This window comes from Pteropus vampyrus, unplaced genomic scaffold (assembly GCF_000151845.1).
Source record: "Pteropus vampyrus isolate Shadow unplaced genomic scaffold, Pvam_2.0 Scaffold16, whole genome shotgun sequence".
In the NCBI taxonomy this organism is placed as follows: Eukaryota; Metazoa; Chordata; class Mammalia; order Chiroptera; family Pteropodidae; genus Pteropus; species Pteropus vampyrus.
In genome coordinates, this window is record NW_011888797.1 from 11477482 (window position 1) to 11487663 (window position 10182).

The 10182-nt window shown below is 45.9% G+C and overlaps 1 protein-coding gene across 1 annotated transcript in view; it reads right to left on the minus strand.

The window, feature by feature from the left end:
- FAM227A (family with sequence similarity 227 member A) overlaps window positions 1–10182 on the minus strand; it is a 58581-nt gene that overhangs the window by 26980 nt on the left and 21419 nt on the right. Inside the window, exons 8-12 of the mRNA XM_011354388.2 lie at window positions 8228–8329; window positions 7633–7737; window positions 5640–5763; window positions 4753–4857; window positions 1470–1549 (exon numbers count right to left, since the gene is read on the minus strand). Of these exons, the coding sequence (XP_011352690.1) occupies window positions 1470–1549; window positions 4753–4857; window positions 5640–5763; window positions 7633–7737; window positions 8228–8329 (516 nt within the window). The remainder of the gene's footprint in view (window positions 1–1469; window positions 1550–4752; window positions 4858–5639; window positions 5764–7632; window positions 7738–8227; window positions 8330–10182) is intronic.

Consider the following 10182-nt stretch of genomic DNA (forward strand, 5'->3'; position numbering starts at 1 on the left):
GAGGCAGCTTGCTGATGCAGAAAGAGCTCAGACTGACAGCCTCCTGCGTCAGCTGAAGTCAGCTGCGTGGCCTGGGGCAAGTTATTCACCTCTTGGGTCTGTTTCTTCCTTTGTCAAATAAAGTTAATCCTCACCTGCCTTGTAGAAATGTTGTAAAGAGTAGAGAGGATGTGAAAAGACAACCTGCACATGGCAACATCTCCAAAGTTCTTGTATGTCTATCCTCGTGTGACCAGCAACCACCCCGAGTGTACGAGGCAGGGTGACCACCACTGGGATGGGGGTAGACTAAGACTGCTCCGGGGCCCCCTTCCCATCATGGTACGGGAGAGATAGAATCCTTCTACCCCACGTGGACACCCTCCTGCTCAGAGTCCAAATGCCGAGGGCTCAGCTATGATGGGTCAGAGCAGCAGGGGAGCCTGTTTTGGGGCCAGCAAACTTTTCCACCAAGAGCCCGAGTGAGTGCATTTGGCTTTGCAGGCCATAAAGTCTCTGTCGCAGTTACCTGATTCTGCGGCTGCAGCGCAGAGATTGCCGAAGACAATGGAGAACCAGTGGCTGTGGCTGTGAGCCAATAAAGCTCTATTTACAAAAGCAGGCAGGGAAAGGCCTCATTCGTAGTTTGTCTGGACATTTATTTTTATTGAGCTTTCGGGAAAAAAACAGAACCTGACTGGTAGTGTTTGGCTTGTTTCGTGCCACTGATAAGAGGAGATGCTGGCAATGATGATGGCACTGGTGGAGGGCCAAGGGGCGGGCACAGAGGCCAGACAGGTGCGGGGTATGCTGTGTCTAAGGAACAGAAAGAAGGCCCCTGCAGCAGGAGCCCCAAGAGCCTGGGAGGGTAGAGATGGCACTGGCCAGACATGGCAGGGCCACACAGGTCAGTCCACCCCAAAGCAAGAGGAAGCTTCTGAGGTTTTGAAGGTGTTTTTCACTTGGGCTTAGAGGATGGTGTTAGGGGTACGAGAGAGTAGAAAAGGGCCAGGCAGTAATGGGATGCAATAATTAGTCTGCATTTTGGAAAAAGACTGCAGGGTACCAGAGAGCCTGAAGGAGACAGGAGCTTACGGCCACAGTGAAGGGAGCTCAGACTGGAGTGGAAGGGAGAAGAGGGTGCTGCCGGCAAGTAGGCAGGAGGCAACGGGAACAAGGCAGAGAGGGGCAAGTAGGTGTTGGGGGGGACAGCCAGGTTCAGGCTTGTGATGAGGATCAAAGGGGAGAAAAAGATGTAAAAAAGCACCTAGCAGTGCAGCCTCTACTGAAATAAATATTGGTTCTCCTCCCTCCTCACAGCCACTGCATTTCTGTGGCCACCCCTTAGTGCTCCACTCATCCATGTAGATGAGGACAACCAAGGCGCCCCCAGAGATGAAGGGGCAGGGAGCGCAGAGTGTGGGATCGATCAGAAGTCACTGACGCTTACAGGGCCCCAAGGGGTCCAAGGTTTGTGCCTCCCCACTCACCGGACGGTCGGGGACTTGTCTGACCTGGAGAGACTTCTGGAAAGAGTAGCTCTTAGAAAGGCGGACGGGTATCTCTCTTTCTAGGAAAGAGAAAATGTTGTTTGTCAGTTCCTTGTTGTCCTGGGAGTGACTGCAGACCAGGAGCTTTGAGACAGCCCCTGCCCTGCAGGGATCAGTAACAGCAAGAGGAACACCTACTGAGTGACCTTGGGCAAGTTATTTAACCTCTCTGGTCCTGTTACAAATAGTGAATACTAACGACCTCATAGGCTGATGACTCAATTAAAGGAAGCAATGTGTGCAGAGCCTAAAACACAGGACGAGCACTCAAACGTATGAAAAAAAAAAGAGTACTGACTTCAAAAGTAAAATAAAACTCAGAACCTGGCAAAATTGAAATGAATAAATGTTGGATTAAATGCTGGAAAAACAAGCTATCAACCTCATAAAGTGTTAAATTTAGTATTCACTGAAACGTCACGATTTACGGATTAGATTTTTTTCATATGAAATTCCTGTGTATCCATGATGACCGCTAGGAAAGCAAACCTATTAAGTGGGTCAGTAACTGTAAATGCATAGAAAAGCAGCACATGGAAGTGCTCGGCTCTGAGGTTGTTCTAATTTCCTTTGGCTGCAGCCACACTCTTCTCTAAGGCTGTTAGATGTTCTCTTCCCTGTGCCCTGGACTAGGGCTTCTCAAACTGGAATGTGCTTCGAGATTACCAGGGCATCTTAGTAAACTGCAGAGTCTGATTTAATCCATCTGGAGAGATGCTGATGCTGATGCTGCTGCTCCTTGGATCACACTTTGAGTAGAAAGTTTGCCACAACACAGGAAGTGGGGCAGCCTGCCTCCCCCCATCCAGGAAACCAACCAGAACCACCTTGCCCTCCTTCCCCACCTATCCTCTCTGCTCCTTTCTGCTGGTACCTCAGGATGCTGCTGTCTGTTTAAATGAAGGTGGCTTTCCCACCACCAACCCTGCTAGCTCCTCCCACACACTTCTCTCTGACAGGCTGAGGCTTTCAGAATGAGCCACACTTCTGCATCGCTTCTTCTGAAATCTGGGTCTTGCCTCCTACCATCCGATGGAAACAGCTGTCCCAAAGTTCACTAATGAAGAGGAATTTTCACTCAAAAGGCTAACCTTATAATCAGCTTTTTATTCTGCTTCTGTAGATGTGCTTGCCGCATAGGCTGTAGGGCAAGGTGACCTCGAAATTAACTAAAGACTCATCCTCCCTTTTGCTTGTTCTGTCTAAATAACAAATGTAACTGCCAACTGCATAGCAACTCCCACACTCTGTAACCATCTGAGGACAAATTAACCAATCGGCCCACGCCAACTAAGCCCTATAAAAGCAAGGTTGCCCCTGAGCTCGGGGCCCAGATCTTCGGAGTGCTACCATTTCTGGGACCACTGGCATAATAAACCTGAGTTCTCCAACTCTCCAAGTGGTGCCTGGTTTCTCGCGGGTCTGATTTTTGCAACATTTCTGTAACACTAACAGGGGTTTCTTCTGGGGGTGATGAGAATGCTTTGGAATTAGATAGTGGTGATAGCTGTACAATTTTCTGAATATACTAATCACTGAATTACACACTTTCAAAGGGTAAATTTTATGTTATGGGAATTATATTTCAATAAAGCTGATATACAGATAAAGATCACAAACAACCTAAATATACGATTGCATGGCTCCTTCCTAGGCCTCATCCTGTGGCCCCTCTGCAGCAGCTGGCACCACTGACCCTCCCTCTGCACAGCCCTCTCTAGCCTCCACGGCCCCATTCTCTCTGGGCACCTCCTGCCTCTGTGGACCCTTTCTTCTGCCTCCTGCATACAGGAGGCCTCCGAGGCTCTGACCTCAGCCTCCTTCTCTTCTCCCTTCTTTAATATTCTCATCTAGGAAAAACATCAAGGAGCACATCTGCTTTCAGAAATTTGCAGTTGAGAGTCCCGGCCTTAATCCTCCCCTAATCACATCACCAATGGCACCTTGGACATGCCCACTGGGCTGTCCCATCGTCTCATTTCTGTCACATCTAAGGTCAAACTTATGGCCTTTCTCCACAGACCTGATCCTCCCCTTGACTTCCTAGTTCTAAATGGAATATCTGCAAATGCTGGCTGCTGGATGCTTAGAACTGCTTTGAATCTGGAATACACCCAGCCCTAGTCTCTTCCTGGCCTGACCTAAAGTGCTTGAAGGGTCCCTGGATTTCCACGAGGTTCCATCTTCTTTATGGCCTCAAATCCATCTTCTGTGCAAAAAAGTGTTAACATAGCACTCCTCATTGCTATCCTTGAAGAGTTCTGCTTGCAAGGTTGGCCCTTAGCTGGCATCTGGGAACGTATATTTTGGGACGGTCCCCACCACTAACTGTGCCTTAATGGCTTACTGTGCCTAAACCATTTGTATAAACACTATAGTTTATGTTGAACATCTGATATATGTGCCAGGCAGGGAGAGTCTACATGATCAGCTCCCAGTCAGAGGCACTGGGCACTGAGTCTCTAATGAGCTTGCCTGGTAGGCAACATTTCACATGTGTTGGCACGACTCCATGCTGGAGGATTAAGCACATCCTGTGTGTGACCCCTTGGGAGCTTGCACCTGGTGTTCCTGGACTTTGCCCCCTGCACCTTTTCCCATTGCAGATTGTGCACTGCATGGTTTTGCTGTAATAAATCACAGCCGTGAGACTCTTAGGGAATTATCACACCTGAGTGTGGTCTTGGGGACAATTCCCCTACCCTTGCTTATGCTGCCCCACAACTGCAGGCTCCTAGCCTTCGGAAAGAAGGTCTTAGTGGGCACCTTGCCCCAGCTCCTACCCAACCTGGAACCTTGCAGGCAACATGCGAGCAGCTCTGCCAGGGCCCCTCCAGGGGCAGGAAGCTCACCATCGTGTGAGACAGCACTGCCTGTGGGTCCCTCCTTCCTGCCCAGTGCACTTACTTTCCCTAAGGACATTAGACTAAAGTAGGAGAATGGTTAACTGGACAGAGGCCAAAGACTGGCAAAAGTGCCAGGTTGGTTAGCCTGTCTGGGCAAAATCCTGGCTCCCCAACTGTGCTGGGAAACCTTGGGCACACGAACCTCTCTGTATCTCAGATTGCTGCTATATGATGGAAATAATAGGATCTCGCTGAAGGCACACATGAGACAGAAGCTGGCCTGAGGATTTCAACACCAAGGCCTTTCTGTGCCCCAATTAGACGGTGGCTGGGTGTGGCCAGGGCAGAGGGGCAGAAGTCCATAAGTGATGCCTTACTGTTTATCAATGTTTTTCTCTGACACAGTTTTTCTCTCCGAAATCTCTCCGGATCCAGTTTCGAGTAGTCCCAACTGTTATAGCTCTGTGGGCAAGGATGGATACCTAGGACAGAGTCAAGAGGAAGAATGAAAACTTCTGCAAAGGAGAATGGGAGGGAGAGAGCACAGGAAGCCGGCATGTGAACACCTCCAAACTCTGCTTGTCTGTTCACTCATGATCCGGCTGTGTAGCCTTACTACATCGCTGTAAGAAATCTTAGCCACGAATACAACTTATGAGCTCTCCTAGCAAATCTAATGTGGCAGTGATCTTGGAGACCCCCAGCACAGTAGGAGCTATAAAAAGTCCTTAGCACAGTACCTAGTACCCAGGAACCTCTCAATAAATAGTAGTTTTCAATGACCTTAGAAAATGTCTGGGTTGAGATGGGGAAAGTGGGGGAGGAGACAGAAAAGTAGTTGAAAAGCAGACATTGAACTGATGCTGTGTGCTGCAGGGGGACTACAGATGGGCCACTTGGCGTCACACGGGGTGTGGAAGGGTAGGATGACATAACCAGCATACTGCTTTTGAGTCACTGAGTTCTGGATCCATCATCCCACAGCACAAGGTTAACTTCTGGACAGCAAATGGGGCTATGTTCAGATCTGCTCCCTACAGATGCAGCTGGGCACAGAAAAGGGACAAAGAATGTCTGAGAATGGTTTTAAGGAAACAGGACAATTGGCGCTCTTTGGGTGTCTACCTGCACACTTTAATGTCAAAGAGAGAAGAGTCCAGCTGTCTCAACGAAGGGGTGCGAGGTGAAACAATCATATACCTGGGCTCAGGTGAAAAATGCGTTTCTGGAACCGCTTTCCCTAGGAGAGAACAGTGTCGCTTACCTGAAATCCACAGACTCATCGTGTTACAGATGTTAGACTTGAATTCATGCGTGTTGAACCAGGACTGCGGGAAGCAGCAACAGAAGCTGGTGTACAGGGCTTTGCTCAGAAGTGATGGCAATCTCTGGCGGGGAGGGGCAAGCAGTGTTCAGGCAATATTTTGGGCACTTCTACACCCAGAAGAGAGCCCCTGACCTCAGAAAGGAACTATGATAAAATTCTCTACCCAACACCCTGAGGCCTTCCTGTTTATTAGGGGAACAATTTCCATCTGCAGCTGTTCCACAGCTGGGTGGGCTCCTTATGCTACCTGGGGACCACTCCTCAAACATCATGCTACGCTAGGTCAGCAACCCCTCCCCCAGCCCCTCTGCACATGGTCTGTGGCTCAGCCCCTTCTGCAACTTGGCCAAACAGTAGTCCAGAAGGTGACAAGATACATTTGACCTACCTATCTTTCTGTCTCTCAGACAGAATACTAGTAAGTACTACTTACTCGGTTTTTTTTTATCCACAGGTATTGCTATGTTTCTTAACTATGGTGGAGCTCAAATTATACACTTATATCTGGCTTTATGCCATTATAACATCATGTCAGATTTAACATTATAACATAAGCACTTCGCCCGGTTGCTATAAACTCTTTGGGAATTCTTTTTTCCAAGGGACCTTCATAATATTGTGCTGAGTGGGCATATCAAAATTTAGTAAACATCCCCTGTTGGTGGGTGTTACCCTGTTTCCAAGACTTTGCATTACAAATTATGCTGAATAACTGTTTTTATTTATTAAGCTATTTCATTGTCTGGCACATAGTAGGCAGTCAAAATTGTCGAATGAATGAATGCATGCATGAATAAAAGCAGCTTTTCCTGTGAGATTATGTCTTCCAGAAGACGGTATACTACTGCTAATCACAGCAGCTATGGTATATTGGGGGTTTATCGTGTGTTGGGCACTATGTCAAAAGCCTTGCAAACATCTCATGGAATCCCTAGGACAACTTGGTGAGAGGCATTATTATCCCCAGTTTATGGGTGATAAAACTAAGGTTATGTTAAGCGGTCACATAACCACCTTTCAGCATAATTGTATCAATTCACTTCCTACTCATACTGTCCGAGTGCCATTTCCCTATATCCTTAACAACACTGGGAATTATACTTTTTAAATCTAAGCTAACAGGGGTATTGAATTATTATTGTTCTAATTCATAGTTTTGATTGTTATTAGGATGAACTTTTTTCCTGTTTGTATTTCTAACCCTGGTGAATTTCTAGTTTATGTACTTTGTCCATTGGTCTATGGGGTGTTTTATTTTTTCTTATTGATTTGTTAGGAGTTATTTATGTTATGTGACATATATGGTATTGGTATTTTTGCACAGTTTCTCATTTGCTTTTTAACTTTATAGTAATCTTTAACATTTTTATATAATTAAGTTGATCAGTCTTTTCCTTTACGGTTATTTGGGGTCATATTTAAAAAGTCCTCCCCCACTCCCAAATCATGTAAATATTCACTTATATTTCACTCTAGCAATCTTTTCAGAACATATATCCATACCTTCATATATAAAAAGTAAATATGTATATTCACACTTTTAATTTTTAAATAATGTTTATTTAAATACTACAGAAATATATAAAATAGAAGTCTCTTATAACCTTATTCTCCAGAATATAAACATTGCTAAGAGTTTGGTAAATATTTTTCCAGATTTCTTTTCTATTCATAGGCAAACACACATACACATATACGTTTTTAACAGAATTATATAAATTACCTTATTTTTCACTTAAAATATATTATTACATCTTTCCCAAACAGTATATATGGACCTACCTCATTTTTCATTACAAGTCAGTGTACAGATATATCACAACTTACTAATTACTCCCTTATGGAAAGAATGTTGAGGGCATTCCATTGGCATTAGAAGTGAATAGCTATCTCATGTGATTTATTTTTCTAAACAGTGGTTAATACTCACTTTTAAGATAGCCTCTTCATGGTAGGACCTGGATTCATGAAACAAAAGAAAGGCATAGTGGAGGGATATCCGGTCGAACAGCTCATTCTGGATCTCCTTGTTTGGCTACCAGGAATAAACATGGACAAGGAATTACTAGAGTCCCATGTTGAAACAGCCAAGGGCAGAGATTCTTAACTGAGCATTTATCTCATTTTTAGGAATCTTATTCTTAAGATACTGAGCCTCATTATCATTTAGGAAATAATACAGCAGTTTGTTTCCTAGGATTTATAAGACATGCGCATAGAGGGAGGGTGTTGAAGAAAGCACCCTAATTCTGAACCAGGAGGTCCTGACTTTACTCTTGGCCCTGCCTTTGACCAGCCATTTTACATGGACCAGTCCCTAAAGCCCAGGGGAGCTGCAGGACATTGGGTAATGGCTAAAGCACAGGGTATATGGGCAAGACTTGGGAGAGGGAAGGATGAGGTGATGAATGAGGCTACAGGTGTGGTCGGTGGAACCGAAGGGGCTTATAGCCCATATTAAAGAGGATTTGTGCCATAATAAAATAATTTAAGCAAGGGAGAGGAGCGATCAGATTTGCATTTACCTGGTACCTTTCATGGAAGATCCACCAGAAGCTATCCAGCCATATGGCTGTCAGAGAAGGAGAGCAGAAAAACTTCTCTAACTCTCTATCTGTACAGAAAGACTTGAAAAGAAACAAAATTCACATTATTATTGTTGCTGTTATTGTTCTTCTTTTAAAAATTCACCTGGAGCCACAGATGCATAATCATCTCCACTTAGAAACTTCTCTTCCTCCTTTGCATCCCATACCTTGTTACTGCTATTAATCACACCATCTTTCTACTTGTCGTCTTCTGAGTCAACATACTTTGGAGTCAACTCAAAAAAAAAACAAAAAACACCTAACCTTTTAGTGAGTGCTGACTATTTACCTTGCCAGGTGTTTTTACATGTTCCCCCTTTAACTCCTGTAATAATCATGCAAGGCATGCATCATTATCTCTGTTTTACAAATGAGGAAACCAAGGTCTAGAGAGCCGAAGTCACTTGCCCAAAGTAATACAGCCAGCAAGTGGCAGAGCCAGGATCAGAACCCATAACTCTAGATGGGTGCTCTATGCTCTCACCTATATTCAATTCATAGTCATCAATATCAACACACACAATATTAGACAAATGCAAATCACTGGACCATAAGAGTCTGCTGAGTTGGTAGTAAGCACCTGGAATACTAAAATTAGAATGGAACTATCAGTGAACTCCGGGGGCAGAAAATTCGGCCTTCATTGTCAGGCAACTGGGTCTTGAAACTTGTGCTGACTCCAAAGCTACTACCATAATAACGTAAAATGAAGGCTTACCACGTATCTGGCACTGGCCTATGCACATTCATCCTTTATCTCACTTTATTTTTTCACAGTCTATGTGGTAGGTGTTTAGTTATCCCCAGCTTATGCGAGAGGAAAGTGAGGACTGAGAGGTTAAGATTCTTGCCACGCCTTACACAGCCCAGGAGGTTCGAACGCAGGCGGTCTGGCCCCAGAGACACCACACGCGCTGCCTCTCCTCTGACCCTTAGAAGAGCAAAGAGAACTCACTCTGGCCACCTTCCGGGACGCAAAGGGGAAGACTCCTCGGTGCTCCCTTCAAGCCTACCTGGGAAGCCGAGGGAATCGTGCATTAAGCAAGCCTCTCTCTAGCAAGCTCTCTGAGCCTGGCTCTTGGCTCTGTCTTTGTCACCGTTCCTCACATTTCCTTAGAGAGGCAGTAGAGCACAGCGGTGAAGAGCACAGACTTTGGTACCGGACAGCCAGGATTCAAATCCAGCTCTTACTTAGCTGTGTGACCTTGAGCAACGTTATTGAACTTGTGTGTTCTCCGTTGCCTCATCCAGAAAATAGAGATGATGATGATGATGATGATGATGATGATGATGATGATGATGATGATAGTCCCTACCACAGACGGCTGTGAGGATTAAATGAGTGACCGATACTTCCGAAGCACGGAAAACAGTGCCAGGCACTTGGAAACAGTTGCTAAGAGTGTGCTAGTTTCTTATTGTCTGTTTATTCAGATTCCTACTTCCTCTCAAAAAGATTTCATTTCAGGCCTTCAGCAGATACTGGGACAGTAACAAACACGATACAGTGTGATAGGTCCCCGGGGAGAAGGAACCGCAGGGAGTGTGGAGCCCAGAGGGGCATCTGTGCTGGGGGAGCCGGGAAAGGTTTTACCAGCACGTACGACTGGATGAAGGGAGAGCGGAGAGCTCCGCAGACAGGGAGAAAAGCACGGCCCATGCTGTGAAACCGCGCCGCACGTTCGGGGAACTCCCGGGGCTTCTGTGCAGTGGCGAGAGGCCTGCAGGAGCCAGACCATGAGGTACCTGGGTCCTGGGGCTGAGAGCTGTTCTGAAACAGGACGAGGAAGGGTGGCTGCTGGCACCAATGAATTTTCAACAGGGCAGGAAAACATGAGATTGATGTTCTAGAAACGTCCCTGGAGGCCGTGTAGAAGATGTATTAGAGGGGA